General features: G+C 38.2%; 1 protein-coding gene and 1 long non-coding RNA gene across 2 annotated transcripts in view; one reads left to right on the forward strand and one right to left on the reverse strand.

The window, feature by feature from the left end:
• LOC143899913 (uncharacterized) overlaps positions 1–23,858 on the reverse strand; it is a 200,390-nt gene that overhangs the window by 148,596 nt on the left and 27,936 nt on the right. The window contains exon 4 of the long non-coding RNA XR_013257632.1: positions 20,491–20,537. This is a non-coding gene — a long non-coding RNA (uncharacterized LOC143899913). The remainder of the gene's footprint in view (positions 1–20,490; positions 20,538–23,858) is intronic.
• The window catches only part of LOC143899897 (spondin-1), a 162,919-nt gene that overhangs the window by 129,331 nt on the left and 9,730 nt on the right, over positions 1–23,858 (forward strand). The window contains exon 5 of the mRNA XM_077410672.1: positions 17,631–17,803. Coding sequence (XP_077266798.1) covers positions 17,631–17,803 — 173 coding nt within the window. The remainder of the gene's footprint in view (positions 1–17,630; positions 17,804–23,858) is intronic.

Genomic DNA, 23,858 nt, shown 5'->3' on the forward strand with positions numbered 1-23,858 from the left:
AAATATATTCTTTTATCTTCTGTCTCCTTAAAATTTATAGTAACGAACTTTTTCTCTACACAAAATTACATTAGTAAACTCGTAAGGATTAGCACGTTATTATATACCTCGCACACACCCACATAGTATAACATTGTATTCATTAAATGGGAAACCGATCGGAAAATCGTTACCGCAGCGAAAAACAGTATCGCGCGCGCAACGCAACTTTGACATATCCATATCAACAATGTTTCCTGCAAATAATAACTCTTTTCACCGTGCCGCCATATTCGCGCGTCCGGCATGTATGAGTCGCGTGAAATATGCTCTGTCGATATACGCGCATATCGAAGGGAGCTACTCGCTCTCTAACGAAGCAAAAATTTATGGACTCCGTGGAATTTAGCTCTTCGTTTCATCGGCTCGTGGAGCACGCTCGCCATCGTCGCGACTGATGCAACAGCTGCAGCAACTTCACTTCAAAGCACAGGAATCAAAATTTACGATAGATAACAACTCTTTATCGACCAGCTGCACATGCAGTCGTACGCGCGTCCAATGAAAGACACGAGGACGTATTGCATTGTTAAACGTTCATTCCAACGATTATAAAAAAAATAGCCATCCCGAGCGTGGCGCACTTATTGTCGCCGACACGCGAAGAGCGCTTCTCCGTCATCGATGGCTTTCATTGTTGAAATCCGCGGCAGGAACAGTGATAAACGAGCGCGATGAATGCATGGCGACCGCTTTTCGAGAGCTCGCTCTCACCAGGTCGCGAGAAAAGAACGAGTTGAATGCCGTGCGTGTCGGAAAAATCCGACGCGATATTTATGATTTAATCCGTTGTGGCTGAAACTATAGCTCTCTTCCTAAAATTCCTCTTTTTTACAAACATCAAGAATAAGATTAAACGGAAACTATAGTATCTTTATAAATATTACTTTTCGCCTTTTCTTAATTCTTAGGGTCAGATCGTATTTGTTTGTTATTTTATATTTCACGTAATTATATGTTATCTGAACGTCACGTATAATGTGTACAGAATAGTCATTCTTCCAACCTGCAATTATATAGTTACAAGTTAATATTAGCTTAAAGGAATATCTAAGGATTAAGGTTAAACGGGTTTCTAAGTAAATTTTTATTTCCGCTTTGTTTGACTTCATTAATGACTGTTTCCCGAGTCACGCGACAGCGAAACTTCGTAAAGACTGAGAAACTCCAGAGACTTAAGTTACGGCTTAATCCGTATACCTCCGCGTAAACCAAAAATCTCATTATCCATTGGTACTGATTTATCTAACAATGACGAAGACGTGCTTTAATATTTTCTGTCTTTCTACAAAAATCGTGTCGGTCCCGATGCCGCGAAAGTTGTAAATCCCTGATGGATGTTCTAACAATATCTCGATGTAGCAGGAGAGAGCGCGGGATAGATGCAAAAGTTTAAAATCCTAAACGGCAGTTTCGATATCAATAACCTCGGGAAATCGAGTTTTGGGCCGCATTATCGAGCTTAGCATGGGATCATCCCTGCGGGATCGCGCGATTGCGTGCAAAGTGTTATTGGAAATTACGATTTTGATTCAATAACCCGCCGACCCGCTTACAAAATTCACCATTGTGATTTCGACAAAACGATTCTGAAGCGGATTAACGATAATAACGCGATGCGATATCATTCTACACCTGATGGGTGAGGAGGGGCGGAAGGGAATAAATTCGTAGATCCGGCTGATATACGTGATTTGATAGCGGTATTAAAATCAGTCGCGGATAATCGCATCTATATTAAACAAAGTGTATTCAACGTATATATTCATGCGCATGCACACCCACTGTAATATATCTATTATATTAACCGATAATATGTAATGTTCATAGTTGTAACTTTTGGCGATAGACGAATTAGCAATAGATTAAGTATATATATGTATAGAGTGATAACGGGAACGGGATGCTACTAAAATTTATTATTTTATTGAATATTCGCGCGTAATTGTGCAGTTTGCTTATAATAAGACTACCACAATAGACGAATAAAATAGTTCAATCTTATTAAAATCATTAAAGTATGACTTTTATTTTATTAATTATATTTATTTATTTTTCAAAATGTATACTACATCAACGAAATTCATCGATGACATAACAACTGCCTATATTTATATTTATTTTTAAATGTCACTCCCACGCGTTAATAGATTTTTCGTTAAGCATGCACATTGCACAATCACGAATTTGACACCTCGCCGTTCACAAATTATTGCGGTTTTGATAAACACCGCCAATAATTTATTGACGGACGTTATCAATGAGCCGACACCTTGCAAATATGATTATCAATAGCGATGGCCATTTCGACGAATGACATTTAGAAAATCAGATACAAACGTTCCACAATAATTTCAGCTTTAATAGCTTTGTTTCAAGCAATTATATCGCTTCGGCATGTTTTTTAATAAAATGTAATAAAATGTAATATAGAGACGTAACATATAATGACGCATCATAATTACACGTATTCGGTTAAATTGAAAAAATCGAAATACTGGATAAAAACAGACTACGCTCTCATAAATATATAGTGCAGTGTAAGATAAAAAATGCTGGCAATCAGATTGCCGTGCAAACTTCACGACCGAGTGAACGCCATATGAAATGCATATTAATTAAATTATATTAATTGCTTTAACTCATAATTGAAAACTGCATAATAAATTGGAGCGTGTCCGCCGTTCGTATAAGATCGTCACGCGCGCGCTCGTTCAGAATACGCAATATAAATAAACTATTTAACGAGAGCAATTTATTGGTAACAAAACTACGCAAACTTATTAGAAAAATAGTGTTTTGTAATTTCTATGAGACTCGTTATCGTCGCAACTTGACCATGATTCCATCAGTACGGTGTAATCCCATTACAGAAGCAACGATTATCGGATAAACTCATACCTTAGTAATTTCACGATAGTACGGAACTGGGACTTTATTAAATTACGCTAATTACGCAAACGCGTAATTGAAAAATACATTATGGACAAGGAAATGACGTGTGCAAATTTTTCGAATGCACGAGTGATGTGCGGATGGAAAATTTAACGATTAATCAGAGATGATTTGCTCAATGTAGTGTAATATGCAACAATTAAAATCTCAAAATAGTTATATGGTTATAGTTTCTTTGAGAAATTATCGCATATCAACAATAAAAACTCCTAAGAAATTCCAAGAAATAGATTTTATGTTAAAATCGTGTATCAGTATTTAATATTGTTATACTATGTTTGATATGACAAAAACCAAAATGATATCTAATATTTCATAAAAAAGATTTTGTAAGTTTGTAAAATATCATGTATTTTTATCTAAACTGCAACGCGTAAGAAAAGAAGACAAAGAAAACAAAAGAGACAATTGCCAAATACTCGTATAAAATATACCTTCAAAAAATTCGAACAATTATTCAAAAATTGAATCTAAAAAATTACAGACTGCAAACCCGTCGACGACACGGACTTTAACGTCGTTATTCAATTATGAGCTTGGCGAATTTATACATGGTGGTTTAGCACGTGCACGTGTCAATCTGGAAATTCCCGTCCCTCCTGGATCGGTTTTCCAGTTTCCAATTTCGTGAAATTCGTTGGCCGCCTCTACCGTCGGCTGTTTCGATCGGCTATACCACCGCCCACGTTGCAATTTGTCACGGTTCTCTAACCATCGACGTACTAACCAACGCGGTGGTCACGAGAAAAGCAGCCCTCCCCCATCCGATGCAAACGCCAAACTCTACTCGTTTCTCGCCGCTTCCTCTCTCTCTCTCTCTCTCTCTCTCTCTCTCTCTCTCTCTCTCTCTCTCTCTCTCTCTCTCTCTCTCTCTCGCTATCCCTCTCTTCCTCCCTAGTCGGCAAGTAAACGATGTAAAATTAGCGACAATTATTAAATTACAGTGCCGGCCACCGGCTGCTAATTACCGCGGACCCCATTGGTATTAACAGATTTTATGTCGGGCAAATCCGATTAATGGGAACTGTCGAGCAATCGATGCGCCGGTAGCGAGGAGAAACTCGTTTCCCTGCTAACGATCGCAATTAATCGTAATTGGCAATAATAAGGAATATTTACAAAAATAATGACTACGTTGTGCAACAACAAAATTTTTTTGGAACAGTTAGAGAAGAATTATCCACAGCGTAAACTAATTCTAGCAAAACTCAAAGTGGATTATTATCATGATTAAAAAAATCCTTATTTAATTTAGTACTCAACTTTTATACGTTTGACTTGCTATCATATAAGAAATAAATTAAAGGAACATTCATCTATTATCACTTGTATATTAAGAAAATATATTTACTTAATTTCTGGTTTGTAACGTTTGATCTATTTCAATGCTTTATTAGCTGGGCATAATAAATTAAGAAATAAATATATAAAAGTCATAAATGAAAATTGCATTCCAAGTAGTTCGACGAGAAATGCAAATAGGTTCAATTTCACGTGACATTCCTAATGCATTTCAAGAATAGTTCGTCAGTGCAACCTCTTCAGAGCCGACGCTCTTATTACCATTTCTCTTTGCTGTACTATCCGCAGTGTGCGAGTGATACACATTTTCCTCTCTCGCTCTGCCTCAGTTCTAACGCTCTAACCAAAACCGCGAGGTGATATAGGAGTGGCTTTGCGGTGTTGCGCTTGTCTCTGCGGAATAGCGTGAAACACGGTCTGCCTTACGTTGCGCACGCACGCCAGTGCACGCAAAAAGGCCCTGAGCACGAAATAAGTTTCTGATTCGGCAAAACCGATCATGTAGTCTGAATTTCCAGCTATCGCGATAAAGCTGCATCAATCATTCAGAGAAACAATATATTCGACCGAAATGATCATGATAATGGTCACTAATTTATTTGTAAAAAATTTACAAGATTTGGGCATGAAGAATAAAATTTAAAAAAAATTACGAAGATAATAAATCAGTTTGAAAAGGGAAAGATTCGACGCAAGAATTAAAATCTTACTTCTCTCGAGGTTGGTATTTCTGGACTTAATGATATTTAAATGATCGCGAATCAATCTATTGTATTTATATCGAATTATGCAGTTCCATAAAAGCAGTCTCCATAAAAGCTTTAATAATTTCAAATTCATTAATAACCGTTAGTAATTAATAAAAGCGTATAATTGATGGAAATGCTCATCGACATTTATTTCATTTTACAAAAGTATTCAAAAGAGATAAAAATTCTCTATGCGTATTTTTATAAGCAATAATTAAATGTAGTACATATAAAAGTAAAAAAAAGCATCTGCATCTCTTCCTCACTTCCATGATAAAAAATTCTTCGTAATGAACGGCATACAGAAACATTCAACATACGAGGAATTTATCGATGCGTAATTATAAATATTATACATGTAATGAATATGTAAAATTATTATGCATATCATTATCGCGCATTACGAGCGTATTGCGATAATTCTGATCGATTTAATCGTTTAATTATGTCAGTAATTATGAGCGCTGTTGTACTTACGTAATGTCGTTTCCGTCGTAATTATGCATTTACTATTGTGAACGATATACTAGCGTTGTTAATAACTCAACATTCATTGTGACAAACGATAATCGAGGCCCTAAGAAGCGAAGTTTATCGACCCTTTTGTTGCATGCGGCGCATGCATGCATGAGAACACGTTCTCGGTTTACTAACATATTACTTTGTCAGGTAATATCTTTAACACACACACTTTGTGAATATAATATAAAAATATAAAAGGGATGATGAGAATATCGTTTGATACATTAGCCTTCCTTATGAAGGTAAAATATCGAAATTTTTACACACGCATTTGCATTTAATTTAATAATCTTTCGTTAGTAGGTAATTAATGAAGGCGTATAATTTATATATGTGTATTTGCATTTAATTTAATTTTTATCATTAAGCTCCTCGAAGCTTGTAAAGTCATAAAGAGCACATCAGATTATTAACTATTATTACGCATACTCTTGATTGGATAGATAAAGAATATAGAAGATAATTTATATTACGTAATAATGAATCAAATTTAATTTTAAATGTTGCCTAGGTATAGGTAATGTTGTAGGAGCAAATATAGAAGATTAGGAACAAGTAAGCGGAACAAGCCAGCTATTTGCCTCATGCGCGCGCGCTCGCGGAAAGTATTACGATGTACCACTAAAAATTAACGCCAGTAGTACACGGCACAAACTTTTATCGCGTTTCCTTAGTTTTCACGGGAACAGGTAACCTTCCTAGCCGGCTTTGCCTTAGTTTGCCTTATTTAATTGGACATCCTCGGTTCCCTCCTGTCTTCCGTCGCTCGCTCGTCGCTGAGCCAACATGTCCCGATCGTTATAAACCAAAATTTCGAAAGGGGTTTTCCTCCACTCCAGGGGTAGTTTCCGGTGGCGCTACCGTGTAGGGTTCACAAATATGGCGTTGCGATTACGCAAAATTCCAGACTAAGCTGGCTTTTTTTACGTGGTAGAAATCTTCTATCACTGGAATCCGCCAGTGACCCTCCTTTTGGGAGAAAAACCCCCCCACCCCCGGGGCGGGGCGGGGGAAGTGCCGGATTCTGCAGAGAGCAGAACATTAAAAGTTCCGCCACCTCCCCGCAGCCTACCGGCTAAAACCACCACGAGTGACCCTGACACCGCGATTCCTTAAACGCCTAACTTTCTAAGCGCGGTGGGTATACGTGTGTCGTCCCGCAGACACAACGCGACGCGATTTTATTAAAACGCCTAACTTTCTAAGCGCGGTGGGGTGGGTATACGTGTGTCGTCCCGCAGACACAACGCGACGCGATTTTATTAAAACGTCTAACTTTCTAAGCGCGGTGGGTATAAACGGAACGTGCGCTGGAGTGCAAACATCCATTCGCGTGCACGTGCGTGTGGCGCATCCGCGGCTCTCGCAAGGACAGATATCGCTTGTTGGCGGACTGCGATAGCCAACGACGTGGCCAACGGTGTCGGGTAATTCAGAGAGAAATAGTAGAGGCGCTGCAGCGTCACCAGCGGACCTCAGTAACCACAGATTTACGAGCATCACGCTGCTCGCCGCAACGTAAAATTAGAGCGCTTTCGAAAATGCGCATTCGACCCCTTCCCGAAATGTCACCCTTGGAATCCCTCCTCATCGAACGAGAGCGACGATTTAACTAGCGTCACCCTAAATCAGCTTAACTGCCAAAGGACGAATCGAAAGTGGAGAGCAAAGAAGAAGAGCGAGGGGAAATACTGTCAATTTTTCTGTTATATTACATCCTATAATATTAAAGATCTGAATAATTGAATCACGTATTAGAACTTTCAAGATTGTAAATTGTAAAGTGTTCTTATTCCACGATGTCATTAAAATCGAAAACGAGCCGACGAGCTCTAAAGCAACAGACTTTAATTTACATAATACCTTTTCACAGATTCTAATGATAATGCTTCTTCTCATAAATAGAAGACGAGCAACTAAATGAAAGATCAACTGTAAGTAGACGTATACACTTATTCAATGTTACAAGCCAACTTGTTGACGCCTAACACCTTTGGTAGTTCCCAGTTTTAATTATGACTCGTTAGTCGCAACTGTGTAAGAGACTAGACTGGCAGCGAGCGAAACATTGTTTCTCGAAGCGCGCGCGCGTCGCGGCATCGGTAATTAATAATTTACATAATACATATTTACGGTGGCGTTGCGCTGTAAGTCCGACAACCTTCCCGCAAGTCCGCGAGTGACGACGATGGCGGATACGGCAACGGCGCGGAAAGTTTACAGAATTAATTTACACCGGGACGCTCACGAACAACGGTTACCGCGGGTATTTCACCCCGGCGGCGGGCCGCGCCACGTAGCGTCGCCTATACTATATGCAACGGCTGTCCCGTGCTGTTCTCTCCTGCCATAAATGAATGACGAGGTGATCCTCGACACGACGCACATGCGGTAGACGGAAAAGGGACGAGGAACAAGGGTGAGCATCTGCGCGATGCCTCGTCCGCGGAGTTACAACGCCATTCTGTAAGTAGAAGTATAGGAGCACTTCAGAAGCCGACGACTACCGTTACTCGACAGCAGGCATTATGTCGCAAGTGCAGCGGCACGGATAAACTCTAGTCGTTTTCGCGATCGACTCCAAACTGAGAAAGTGTACTTGAACGCGTCCTACTCGGGCGTTTATAAGCGAAATTACAGCGCAAGGACGCGGCAGCTCGAAATTAAAACTGTTTGGTGATGGATCGTCTTTTCTCGTCGAGAAGAGCGACATGTGGCGTTACTCAAAATGCGCTTAATGCCCTCGCAGCTTCATCCGTTATTTTTTTCAAAAGTGATAACGGACTAATAACGCTGTGCTATAGTTCGGAAATTTGATATTGAATCGACGATCGTCAATTCTTACCATCAATCCTCATCCATCTAAAATATCTCAAATCTGTAATCAAGTGACTAACGGAGGATATTCCGGTTTTTGCCGTCCGAGATTTCATCCACGTTTCGATCCGCGAGAAATCTTTTCCCGCCGGGTTTGAAAACCGATTATAGCCGACATCCCAATTCACGTAGGGAAATCACCGGGAAAGGCCAATTAGTCGCACGACTAAGAGGAGACTAATGAGCGCGCATTACCAGATAGATCGCCCGACAAACGTCAAGTGATTTAACGCAAATTACATGAACATGCATGCGAGTAGTTTAAACTTACAAGTCGAGTCCTCACGCGACCGCCAATTGGACGCAGGACGACAAGCGGCCCGCTCCATTTGACCTCGCATGAAGACCCATCCGGAACTAAGTACTCGGCATTTTCACGCGCGATGTAGCGGCAGCGCCGTAACACACGTTAACCGGCTCGCGTAACAAGGAATTTAAGCGGAAGGTTTTACTCTTCATTCTAAATAACATCTGAAACGGTAAGATAGAAACTGGATACACTGAAATCCAATTCCGACTTTCGTTTGGATAAAAGATAAAATTGAAAACGTTTGACGACCTATGTAGAGAATGTTTCATAACAATCAAATTTAACGTTAATAACAAATTATTACAGCTTCTTTAAGTTCGTCATAAAATACTCTGTATAAATTTCCTGTACATCTTTTCCTTTATTCTCTTATTTCCGTTTCCGTCCTCTTATATTTGCTTCATCTTCCTCATTTCTTTCTTCTTTACATCTTCTTTCGTTTCTTCATTTTACGCTCTCTTCTTTTTTTTTCCTCCATTCTCTTTTCCTCTTTTCAAGCTTAAAGAGCACTTGACATCAGAGGTCGCTAAATTACGATACCGTGATGTGCCGTGTTAATGAAAATCGTCGCGAGCGTTTGCACAGAAAGGTCGGTGGGTGGTAACGGGTGCCTAACGGAGTTCGGTATTGCAGTTAACTTTATCATAACCATTTTTTGGACAAACGGCCGAGCCAGTTTAATTGGCTTGGCGCAAACACAAACGCGCGCTACGATATACATCGCGTCAATTAAATCGGACGAACCGTGCAACCAAACCGTGCTTCCAATAAGCGATTGAGCGGAACTTCTCGAGTTTTAATGCGAAAAGTCTATTCCCGCAAAATTCGCGAGGTTTCACGAGATTTCACGACTTGTAAAACGATCGCCGGCGGGTCGGGTTACCCTAGAGATTCCGTGTCGAAAGGTCTTAAGATACTTTAATGACAATCTGAATTATTTCTCATATTACAACAGCCCTCAACATTGAAATAGCTTCGGATTACGATTATATACGATGTTTTGTACAAAGATGAAATGCGAAAATTCGCACATTCATCCGATATACATACGTGACAGAAATGGTAAACGTCTTGCATGCTTTGAAAATGCAAATACTGAAAAGTCGCGACGTAAAAGATGCATCATAATGACATTTCATTATAAAATATATGAAAAAATCTTACATTTCTCTTTTATTATAATTAATTATATTATTATACGTGCATATACTGTGCATGCGCAAGTACAAGCACAGAATATCAGACCTGTCTTCCAGGTCTTTAACGTCTTCCAAAATGAATTAATGAATATTACTTCGGAGATTAACATTGGTCCGCGTTTTCAGGTCGCGTGATTCAGCGTAATTACATATTCTCAGTATGACTGTACGATGACGTGATGTCTAAACACGATGCATAGAACTTTGCGCAGTTACCCGAGGTCTGAGACGAGCCAGAGAGACGAAGTCATGGCTCACTCGGGGAGTTACAGCGCTGTTTGCGAAGTAATAACGCCGCTAACTCAAATGTTATTCTATGGCTACAAACGTTGCCTGACATATGCTCAAATTATCGGTACACGTTTTCGAGACGTAGGTGTATTTATAATGCACCGAAATACAAGATGCATATATATACGACATACTCGCTAACACATAAATTTTAATGTGATAACAAGAGGCAATTAAATTGCTCTATTAAATTTAATTTCTTCCCTTTTCTTCTTTTCTTGAAAAATATATAAATAATAAAGATATAAAGCAATTGAATATTTAATATTAAAATTGTTGCAAAATAAATATAGATAAAAATAAAAAATTAAAGTGATCTAATATAAAAATATAAATTTGGGCGAGAAAGGGGAACAAAGAGGATCGATGGCGATACTCGGGATGACCGTCGGGGAGTAAAAACTGATCGCACAAATTTATGCGATTTATTCGAGTTTGTCGAGTAAATAACGAGCGCCCTTCGTCGCGCCACTGCGTATTCAGTCCTATATATCGATCCTATAAGCGTGTCCCACGCACGTGTATGCGTGTATGAGTGTGTAGATTAGGTTTCGGATGACATGGGGCGCTAATGAACGGCGGGTGTCGTTTGCACGCGAGGGGGACCCCGGAGAAAATTTTCAAATTTGTGTTTACGCCCCCCAGTCAGGCCGGTACCAACTACCAACCCTTGTTGCACCGTCTACTCCCGCTTCGTGACTCCCTCATCCACGAACCTGCAACATCTGACTCCGCGGCAAATGAACGTACAAATATATATTCTACGTAAATAGCGACGAGATTTATCCCACGGCACTGCCCCCTTCGTCCCATTCTCTCTACAGTTCCTACCCTCATTTTATTTACTCTTTTTCATCCTATCATTCTCGCACTCACTCACTCGCAGTTCTATTATCTCTTTGTTTAATCCTGCTAATTACAGATTATACTTTCCCTTTCCCTTTTTTTAATATTATATTCGTGTACACCTCATATTACGCAATATTTCTCGTAGTATCCAATTATTTTGATAATACAAGTATTTGGTTATTCGATAATATATCGTTCGAAAGGTTTCTCGTTTCGAATTTCCTTCTCTCGTCCCGCATTGCATTATTCTTGTCAGCGCGGTTATCTTTCTCTTTCCACCACTGCCTCCTCAATTCTCCTTCCCCTTTCCCCTTCCTCACAGCTTCGAAATCATCTGCGCGCAAGTTAGTTTCCCAGAGTGCACTCTCTGTATTCGACGATTCGAAATGCGCGGACATCGAGTTTTGCGGGAATCGCACGAGAGTGAGAGATGTAACTTCGGCTGTCGTTACGATTTCAATTCTACGCTTCGAGCCACCACGAATCGCTCGCTGACTGCGGACGGGTCCATGACGGAAGCGACATGCGGATACAAATGAGAATGAGTGCCGCGAGCGGAGTGAGTATATAATGCGAATTGCATCGAAGAGGAGCATTACCAGAAATACAGCGGGATTTTCGCGTTGCACGCTGCAAAATTACGATACGTTCCGCAAAATGTCGCGTGAACGATTTCTAGATAAAACATAGCATATGATTATTGCGGAAGAGTAAAAAAAGAATAAAATTAATATTCTGAAGAGTTATGAGCTATTAGTAGTATTGGGCAGATTGTAAAACCCTGTATGGATAACTGTCTTCCTTCTTCTTAAATTATTATTTAGTACATTCACTTCGTAATAATCTATTCCCAAATGGGATGGTAAAACATCGGAATTTGCAAATTGAAAACTAAGAACGCACAACGGAGAAAAAAAGCGAAAAAGAGGTTTTAAAAGAGGTTTTCTTCGTCTCTAAGTATCGCGACGCATTTATTTAATATCTGGTAAAGCGTAAAAAATACGCGTTTACGCAGTCCTCGTGGATTGTTAATGGAAAAGCGTGATGCTCACTGCAAACTCTTTATCTCGCACAGCGACGTGTGATTTATGCACGCGAGAAACGATGGCGCGAGCATTACACGATGCAAGCGAACGTTTCTTTGCAGTTACAGCGGCAATTTGTTACAGCGTCATAGCGGTAATGCACGTAATTTTACATAGTCGGTATGCCAAGTTTATTAATACTCTGGACGATAACAAACATATACCACGTTATATGTTCTCTCTGGTATTAGAGAGTAGCGAGCGAATATTTTATAAGCGTATGAATACCTACCCATGTATATATTAAAATCCACGAAAAATACTGCCATTGTGCACATTAATAAAGGTTTTACTGCATGCAATTTAGAAATGTTTCAATACGTCAAAGCTTGAAATACACGTTCGTGACATTTTTTTCCGAGAAAATAGTTTTAATTTGTCTATTTCTCCCTCAACTTTCTACAGTTGAGTCACTCGAAAGTAGCGATTCAACCAGCCAAGAAACGCGATTGCTCAGCGATCGGAAGCTCCACCCGAACAAGAAGCGATGACCGCCGACCGCGATATCGCGCCTCCTGAGCAAAAAGTCGCATAAAAACGGCAGGACAGACATAAAGGCGACATAGGCGTGTTCGGCACGCACTAATACGCAGCGAGCATGCGGCCTCGTGCAACCGTTACACCAAGCTCGATATTACCTCGGCGGTGCTGTGTATGCCCGGGGTAATTTCCACGGTTACGCGGGTGGTTTGTTTTGGTTGGGGTAATATCGCTCCTGTGCGCGCTCTTGCTTTCCTGTCCCTACGAGGGCTTTTCTCTCGTATTCGCCAGCCGCGGTTTTTGTCCCCGCGGCCACCCTCGTTTGGCTGCAGAAAGGAAAGAGGCGCCGAGGCAGCGTGCTCGTGAAAAATGTATCCGCGATCGAACCCTCGTCGCTAAAAACCACTAACCTCCCGACGAAAAAGTTATTACGCAGACAAAACACGCTGCCAGGTGGACTTTGTTTGAACGGCTCTTCCCTTCGTGCGCAATGGGGTGCTTTTTAAAAAACGCCATCTCCAAACAAGCATGCGCAGTGTCAAAAGAGTAAAGAGACCTGGCATGAAACAGCAACGATTTGGAGAAAGTACTATGTGCATTAGAGAATAACTGTTATATATTTCTGTTTGTGCTTATATGAAAATAATACAATGAGTTTCGTCCGCGAAATACATTATTTCTAACTCTGTGTGTGCAATGTGTGTGTGTGTGTGTAAAATCAGGTTGCGTTAACTACTCTAATAGGTTTCGCTCTATTAGCGCAATTTCTTTCATGTAAAAAAAGGAAAAAATGAACAAATTATTGGTTTTTCATACGATCTCGCAACAAAAACGGGATTGTCATTTGCGGGATTAAACTGCTCTTTTAATGGAACGACTTCGACGATATTATTCCTGCATTTTAATGCTCACGAATACAAACTATTTTTCTAAACGGCGGCAAATCCTCTTTGATTTGAATTGCATGACCGCCGATTTCTCCGAATTATAAACGTTTTGACGATTGCATCGAGCGTCATGCAAGATGCCAATCATTGCTAATTACTGACATCGTTGCTCCGAATATCCGAAAAATCAATGTAGAATCAAAGTGTACAAAATAGGTATAGAACGCAAACTACTTGAATAATTATTTGTTCGCGGATGAGCAAATTTCTATCGATACACTGACATCTGTAATTAGCAGTGTAATTAATGTCACTAAAATCATCATAATTTCGGCATAATTTCAAATCTCTGTACCACAGATATGTATAGGTGATATCTAACATTTTCCCGTTAAATTATGAACAATCCAGCCGTTGAAAAGAACCGTGAGACATAAATTACATTTTCCACATTTTGGTAAAGCAAAAAAAAATCTTTTTGAAAGTATTTCATGTACATATAAAGCGCAGACACACTTTTCGTACGTGAAAGGAAAAAAAATGTAAATTTACATCATGCCACAAAATAATTAACCCTTTGTTCCCAGCGGGTTGTCGGGCAGCTCAATGAACTTTTATATTTTCTCCTTTGTAACAGCCTATACAATGGAGGAGTCGTAAACCACATAGATAATTAGTCTTGAGCATAGTTGAAAGTAAAAGAAATCTCCTGGTTATAGCAGTGTAATAGCATCGTATAAAATACATATTCTATGAAGATATAACAAAGATATATACTTTGGCATATACTTTGGAAAATTAAAGTTAGCGCTGACATTTATTCGCACTGAATTTTATTCGCCGGGATTAGATATGTTGAATTGCGAATATTGAACAAATGGACAGATTATTATCAAGTAATCGATAATTCAACGGATTGCACGCGAAGTGATGAGTGACACGTTTCTTTTCGTTATCTTCGTGATCAGTAGAGATATGCGTTTCGTATCGCGCTTAATAATTGATAGCAATCTCAACGTTCGATATTCTCGAAGGGGACGTACGTTATCGTCGATTAATTGGGAGACCACGTCAAGGGGCTTTGAGGAGTTATTAATTGGACCATTATTAATTCAGAATGTTCCTCGTGAGTTCTCTCCTGAACTCTCAATGCGAGAGGTCGCGGATCGTAGTTACCTACAGTAGTTAGTGTATTCGATTATAGTTTATTATTAAAGTGGTGCACTTCATTTACTGAGAACAACATTTATCCCATCTTTTCTATCGTAACATTTATCTTTGTATAATACTTCTCTCTGTCTCTCTTTTATAAAAGTTTTATAATTGATATTTCTTTTGTATATTGTATGCATATTTATTCTGAAAAACGAATAAATGTATCAAAATAAATGTATTAAACTGATAAAATTTAAATGTTTTATTATAGAATTTTATTACAATTTTAAATAAAGAAAACTAAAAACAAGATTAAAATATTTAAATTCTGCTTTACATTAAATATCACATGTATTATTGCATGAAAATATGATAGAATAATGGAATTATATTTCATGGCATTTTCGTCCAAATTTCTTTATATATCAAATAATATTATTGCATATGATTTTATTCAAGAGAAACAATTTCTATGCATACAAAGATTGTATTATTTTTTACAAATTAATCGTGATATTTTAAAAATCAAAGAATATCTGTCTTACAAAAATTTTTTCATATTGTTTGCTATTGTTTGTATCAGAGCAACGTAGCAAGCTGAGTTGAGAAATAACATTTACGTAACGTGCTACCTAGTTTGCGTCTACCTTATTGATTTAGCTCTCCATCCGCATCCTAAATAGAATCAACGCTACCGTCGTGGGGATTTTACGAAATAATTACCGAAACATGATTAGAAGCTATCGCTCGACGCGCGACATTTAATTAGACAATAATTAACGCTTGCTCCAATTTCAAAGTCCTCACAGCACAAACAAGCAGATGAAACTGTTGAAATATTAATTAATACAACCTCCACAGCCAAAACGATATACGAGAAAAAGTGTCATTTTTTTATTTACCAATTATTCTATGTAAACGTTAAGAATATTATCAGTATTTCAAGAAAAAGATACATCGCGAAAAAGTATAATTACAATATATTTTTCAGAATTTTATAAAAATAATTATTGTCGAATAATGATATGATTGTTCTTAATAAGATAATTCAATAGAACTGTCTATTTGTTTATCGAACAAAATATGTCGATAAAATCAGTATACCATTCAATTAACAGTGTAAGCCTAACTAGTTCCATACAAATACCATTACAATTCAGAACAATTCAGTTACTAATACTCCACTAAAAGTTTCATCATAATAGCAATGATTATGAATTCTCTTTGATATCCACTCGACAAAAAAAATATATTCGCTTTTTATCTACAATTACGGTTCTTACAACTTTTATTAACCAAAAGGATATCGATATAAGGATATCATTAATTCATCCGGGATGCGAGCACGATGATAAGCTTTATTAAGAATAAATGACCGATATAAGCGGCAACGTGATTAAAAGTGTCTTAAAATGCTCGTTAGCAAAATGAGTATTCTTTCTTTTGTTACAGATATTTCTTTTTATTAGAGCTGTAAAAAATATATTGAAATTATATGAAATCACACTTGTTACTTCGTGACTTAAATAAGTTTTAAAAAATATTATATTTCGTCAGACTCTGAAAAATTCTATCCTTCGTATAGAAACTTTTTAGATATAAACTTAACCGAAAGCGCTTAATGTATTTCAGTTAAATACAAAATAGTCTATTCGCTCGCAAAATGTCGTTTTTCTGCAACAAAGTAAGTGCAGAAGTTCGTCGTTCCGAAAATTCCAGCGAAAAATAAAAGCGAGTCGGACTAAAGGACAAACGGAGAAAAACGACGGAGTGTTGCCCGGTAAAGCACCATAAAGTCTCATTGGCTTTAATTCGGTCGTACCCCGCTGACCACTGGGGGTGATTAATCGTAACGTTACTGCAACACGAAAGCACCTTACTACCAATCATTCTCTATACGATGCTTTAGAAAGAAAGTCGACAATGTTGTTTAATGCATTCTCGCCTAATTGGTTATATTTGTCTTGCTAGAAGAAATAAACTAAATACTTTATAAAACGCATGCTTACAATTTATTTTTTAAATTAAAAAAATAATTAGTTACTAAACAACATATTGTAAATTATGTTCATATATATCATGTGTATAAAAATAAGTTCTTGTCGGTCGAAAAGAGAGATTCTCAGTCGTATAGTTCCGGTAACTACTACAAATATCTGTATATATTCCTATTTATTAAAATTTATCGTAAAGGAAAAGAAGGGCTTTCGGTTTATGATGATGAAAAATTCACTTACTTTTAAAAGGAAAAGAAAAAGGTCAGTCAATGTTTAATCTTTAAATAGAACAGGATGTACATTCTTATGCCTCCCGTTGTATCTCTTATTAAATCTTGGAAGTTCTTAAGACCTGTCTTTAATTTTTTATCAAGTTTACTTCAAATTGTTGAAGGGATCTGTAGATGAAAGTGTATCCGAATCACTCTTATATATAAAAATCACGATGTTTCTTGTTATTAGCGCAGAGCAAAAAACTGTAATATTTATCTCTAAAAGCTACACTTAATTGAGTCAATTCGATTTCGATTTCAAACAGGAGTTACATCTATGCCTGAAAATCGGTAAAACATGTAAAATAATTCTCGTTATATCATTTGCAAAATCGGAAAAGCTTCGAGCTTCATATGTGTATATACTGTCGCGATAAATATGGCAAATATTCGGAAATAAAGTGTTTCTCTTAAATCCGCTCGCCGGTGTTTAAAAGCGTGTTTAAAAGTGTGTTATCCCCCGAACATAATCCATGCATTGCGCGCGTGACGCAGGTCAAATGAAACGATAAATAAAACGTTTATGAATTCTCGAAAAGCCTATTTATTCCTCTTCATAAATATGAATCTCCCACGGTATTTCGCAGTGCGGAAAACGATATATGTATTTTTTTTTTTTATTCAACCGATTAAAAGCGTTTTCGCTGTATTGCTGTTTCAGCTGCGCGAGTACACCCTGACCGAATCGTATCATGAAGACGAAGTCGAGGTGGAATTCGTTAGCAATGACAATCTGCAAGCGAACAGTGAGGCTCCCAGAGGAATCGATCCGAACAGGGACCTAAACGAAGCCATAGCCGAGGAACGAAGGGAAATGGACACTCAGAGATACAGGTACGTTTCCTCCACTTTTTACCGACCTTTTTCAACTTTCCCCTCGCCCGGGCGAACTTTTTACTTTGTTTTTTTTTTTGGACCGGCCATGGAAAGTCACGCTTTTTACCGCGTATTTGGCTAAGTGGACTTCAAAATCAAAGCACCATCCTTTTTCTCCCTTCTACCTGCTTGCATTTTGAATGCCGTTATTGGATTGGGTCGAATTTAGATAGGTCAATCAAATTTCAAATTAATCGAGAAATTTTAGAGAGAAAATTGAAATAAAGTGTAGTTAGTTATTTTTAACAAAAAAATAGGGTATTTTTGACGTCGCGTATATCAATAAATAATCTACATCTACGTATGTTTTACACTTTACAGTCTGAATATAAAATAATTCAAAATAAAAATGAGAGAGCAGCAACTAGTGAGTAATTTTCATTATTTCTAATGCGTCTTTATGTTCATTAGATACTGTAGCTTCGCAATACAATTCCTTTTACGATGTAGCATCCCTCGTATCACTTTCTTTCTGTATCCTCTTAAGATATACTCTTGTATCGGGGGAGAAGGTATAAATGAAAACACTATCTCATAAACCTACAGTTCATAAGGCCGAGGGTCCGAATGAGAGTTCCGAAGTTCGAATCAGTTTGTTAAGCCTAGCTGCCTAATACTTTCTCTTCAAGTTTTAATTCCTCCGGGACGTCGCCCGGAGACGAAGCTCTTAAGCTCGAGGGATACAGAATGGATAGTGAATGTCTCCTTCCCGACGATGAGAGAAGGATCGCGTATAAGCGACAAATACATGTATAAACGCATCTACATCAAATATATTCCATCCTGAAGAAATTACGATCACCCGATAAATAATATTGATTATTATAAATATAAGGATTTTTTAAACAAGTGCTGAATATTTAAATAAAAAAAATTTGCGAAATGTAATTTAAAAATCTGATATAAAAAAATAAAGCAAATTACAGGCAGCATTTCGAGTGCTAAGAAATAACTAATAATATTTTAGAGCTAATAATAACTTTTAAAAATCGTAACAAAGTTTGAAGAATTCTATCTTAAATTGCCAAGCATAATTCGCTTGCAACACATGTTCACGGAGACGTTTTTCTTTGCAATGACCAATACTGTCATCTACCAAAGTATTGACCTTTCCTCCCGGGACGCTCTTGCTTTCCTCTCACTTTATGAAAGGCCCCGAGACTAGATCCGTCCAGCCTTTCACCACTCTCTTTTATGACACGAACCCGGATCGTTCTTCTGTGCCTTCCAGCAGTGCCCTTTCACATGCCCTTACGAGATTTCTCGTCCGTCCCTCTAACATGCACCTTCTCGCTCTATTTCTCTCTTTAACTTTTACGACGAAGAACTCGAGCGGAGAGTCATATGAAGCTCGCGAGTCTCCTTCTCACAATGTATGTACGTCGTCCTTACTCGACACTCGGAAAAATCGCCAGACTTGCCTCGTGACGTTTGACAATTCCGTATGACGTTTACGTGATAATAAAACGAAAACGTCCTGATACGCCTTTAGAAGAAAATGCATCCGTTGGAAACATGACTTTCCACTTTCTTTATATTGCCCCGACAACATCTCTCAAGTCTCTTCAATTAGCTCTAATAAAATTGCCTACTTTTTATTCCTAATACACACGACGAAGTGCAAACTGTGAATTACTGCCAACACCGTTCGCCCCAATTGCACAGGAATAAAAGTTTAAAGAGAATTTATGGGGATGTTTTAAGATCGCTTTCCCGCTGCGTAGAAATAAAATGTTTGTATCTCCAAATCCAAAATAAAATCTTTCATTTGAGAGATCGTAAAATAGGAAATGAATCATATTAACCGCGTTATCGATTCAAGATATGAAATGTGTATAGCTTTGCTGCTCGATTTAAGAATGTTTAATCATAACTACTAGACAATTTTCATAGAAATATAATTAATATAATTATGATAATTATAATTAACTCCCTCATTCTTTAGAATTCTTACAAAAATTTAAAATAAAAGTGCATTCCAAAATAGATTTAAATACAATGTATGCGACGAAAGTAATATTCTCTTTCGTTTTGTTTATTGAACGGGAAAAGCCAACCGAGAAGCCACCCCCGAGCCACAAATGCAATTTATCGCGAAACGCAACTAGTCAGATTGGGTATGATGTAGCCGACATTGAATATCAATAACGATATTACGCATCCGCGGGCGTCGTGTGATCCTCGTCGATGTGTATCGATTCAAATACAAATTTATTATGACGTTACATGACGACGTTTTGCGTCTTCTTATAATCGTACCCGCGAATGCAACTGGGAAATGCCTTTTGAGATTCGAGTTTAAAAAATTCATCGATTACCATTGCAATTTTCACCAAACTTTCATCATAATTAAAAATAAATTATGAGATAATATTTTCAATCTAGTTAATGTAGTCAAGAGATAAATATCTCTTAATAAATATTCATCTCTTGACCACATTAACTGGATTATTGAAAATATTTTCCTATAATTTGTATATAACGTAAATAATTTTATTAAGTGATATTCAGACTCTTTTGTACAAGATATCCCACAATCACGTACAATTAGTATACTAACATATTCTGAAAATTAATGAGAATCGAAATTCTCTACATAATACGAAAATCCTAATTTAAGTTTATTACTCTGATTTATCACTCACCGATACGATGCGCAACGACGGAATTGCATTACGATGACTGCGTTGAACTGCAACATACAAAAAAATACAATTTTACATCTGTATAATTTTATCTGTACTGTATTTACATATGTATAATTCTAAATATAATTTATCTCTCTCTTTCTCCCTCGGGTTCTTAGGGCGCCACAAAAATGCAATAAAGCGTATCAACAGCCAATCAGCTTTTTCGCATCGTATCCGGGACAGTTGGACGCACGTAGTCACGTACATTTGACATCCGATGGCTGATTACGATATTACTTTTCGCGGACGTCCTGATTCGCGACAATTTCTGCGATACGTATAGCGTATCCGGCAGTTCGCCGTAATATCCGGCCAGAGCTCGCGGTAATGTCCGACCGACGGAAAACATCGACACTATACGACGGCGAGAAACGTACGAGCCTGAAAATAACGTTATAACGCGCTGCTCCCCGTTATATTGTCTCCTACATTTTATACTTGTTTTACTTCGCCGGGGCGGACATGCTGGGCGAGATTTTCATGACCTCCAATTTCGATCAAGCTGTCCGACAAAATTGGGAAAATAGAGGGGACATTTTCTCGAACGTCAATTAACGTAGAAAATATTATAGGTGGCGAAAAAATATTTCTATGGAGGAAAAATAGCGATTCTGAGCAAATTTTGTTCCAAAAAGATCGAAAAAAAAGTGTCGGGAAAGACAGTCTTTTTGATTACATTTTTATCAGATTGTCCGTTCTCAAGTAACCGTGATGTGTCAATAGTTGTATATTATCTAATATTACAACTATCCCATTTATGTTATCTCGTTCCGAGATAAATTCAACCAAGTTAAAATTCGAATCGGCATGCGGCATTTAAAAGGAAATAGTACAATATTTTTTTCGTTTTCTAACTACATAGAGTGTCTTCAAACCATTATAGATATATTTTTGTTCTGTAGAAAAAAGTGATATTCTTCGATCAAAAAATCTGTGACAAAAAATACCTTTAGTGGTTTCAAGGCACTTTGCATTTTTCGTGCCCCTCTCTATACGTAGCGAAGGCACGATAACTGATGTATTAACCGGTCGAAGCCGTACAAAAGGCCACAAACGCCTCGGAGGGCGTTCAAATCGATACACACGATCGGCGGCTGATCGCGTGCACCTTGCGTGAAGACCGACCGCATTCGCTTTATAGGCCTCTCGTATCCTTATCCGTCCAATATCCGGCTGACGTGCTGGCTTCGCCAAGATCGATAAAGCTTACGTTCGATGACACTCGAGATCGATCTGTGTAGCCCTCCCGTTCCCTTCCGCGCGCCGGGTAGCCAATCTCTTCGGAACGTTACCGCAGATTCGATTCCATTCAACGCTATCTGGCCACTCGGCGAGGAGCGATCGTCGTTTCTGGTAATTGCTATTGTGCCTTCGAGGCTGTCACTGATACTGCCGCTGCCCCACTTTGGGACGGAGACCCTCCGATCTTTCTATTTTCCTGCTCTTCGTCTTAACAGATTAAATCTTACGACCGGATCATCCTGGTCATTTCCTAGTCCAGGACTCGTGGACGGAGGTCGTTTCGTTGGAACAACGTGGCCACGACAACGATATATCTCATTACTGATGTACAGCCATTGAGCTGATTCTTTCGAGGGATTTAGCCAGATATTAATTTTGCGGGAAGCGTTGACCTTTGTTAATATAATAAATAAAATTGTGAATCCATTCGTACTGCATCTTTATAGAATTATATTAGAGAAATTGCAGAAAATTAATTTTTATTATAAAAAAATAATAATTTCTATTTTGTATTGAATTTTATTCAATGCATATATACAATAATTTAACAAGGAAAGAATAGCGATAATGTTTCTCTGCAATTATGCATAATTACATATGTAAATCGATTTTGACCGTCTCAAAAACGTCGATATAACAGTAACTGCGAATTAGTGATAAAAAGTTAAATCTCTCGTTCAGCAATATTTCAATTTAGCTAAAAGTTTTTACGCCTGAAGCCACATATTGTGCGCGCTTTTTGACATAGTGTATATTCGGGTTATTACATTACATTCTTTTCACGAAAATAATTCGTAACTGTTTCGATAAAAATTTCTGTTAACGGTACAATACGCTTTTTTCACTCTTTTGTCATCATCAATGTTTTACGATATTTTGACAATCACAAATAGGTATGATATCAATAGGTACGACCGCACAAATAAATTAATGGGTCAGCAAATTTGTTGATGGCGTGAGAAAATAGAATAAAATACTAAACCAAAATAAAAACAGCGCCACGCTTTTATGCATTCAATTTCGCGTATGATAACCATTAAAATATACAAATAACATGTAAAATAAAAAGGAAGAAACATGCTGCATCATCCGTTATTATTTCTGCGAGGAAACATTTTTTCCCCTATTGTATCATTATATTTATTTGCGCATAAATGCTGGGCGTCAGGACGCATTGACGTTACAGTAAACTCAGTTGCATGCATATTCAAATTTAAGGTACGAACGCCGAGCGTAAAACGCTACAAGAGATTATTTTGCTCAGTTAAATCTTCGATCGAAGTGACGATTTTCCGTCAAAAACCCGTCAAACTACATTGTGCAAACTTCTCGAGAGCAACGTTAAACTCGACGGTTATCGTATCACCGTGGGTGAATATTTGCGTTTGCGCATGTATATGGGAACAGGGAGGTCGAGAGAAGGAAAAGTTGATGTATTACGAGGTCGACAACGCGAAAAGCTACGTATCGATTCGAAATTCGCCTCCATTCTTCGCGTTATTCTTCCTACTTTTCTTATAAAGCAGGAAACAGTATTCAAAATATATAAAAAATCAGTAGGTATCGTATATTATAAGAACACAAAACTATCAGTATGCATGGAATTAATGGAACCATTTACTTTTAGAGCATTTGAACGAATCAGGAATTAAGTTTCAAGCGCGTTTCAAGAATATACGATGCGTTAACCACACGCTGGAATACCGCGAGACTTTATGGATATCCGTGAATTCAATAACGCTAAATTCGCGTGCGCATTTACGCCTTTCGCGCAATCATAAAGTTAATTACCGGAGAATGATGGTTGCGTACACATCGCAAAAGGCATGCACGACCGCGTAAATCCCCATCGCGCCAACGTGGTGGTGTCATTTGTGAACTGGCATACGGCACGTTCCAATGAATTTACTGCGATAAACGGAGAGTGAGTGTAACAACAAGTAACTATAACGAACGACGTGCCTAAGCGGTATCGCCCGTTGCATCCCTTTTGCCTTTCGCCTCCGCGTTCTGCACTTCTGAGACGGGGAAGGGAAAGGGAATCGCGAACACGCGGCAATCGTAATGCGCCCTGTAATTTA

The sequence above is a fragment of the Temnothorax americanus genome, unplaced genomic scaffold (assembly GCF_048541705.1).
Source record: "Temnothorax americanus isolate GAGA-0224 unplaced genomic scaffold, ASM4854170v1 Scaffold29, whole genome shotgun sequence".
Classification (NCBI taxonomy): Eukaryota; Metazoa; Arthropoda; class Insecta; order Hymenoptera; family Formicidae; genus Temnothorax; species Temnothorax americanus.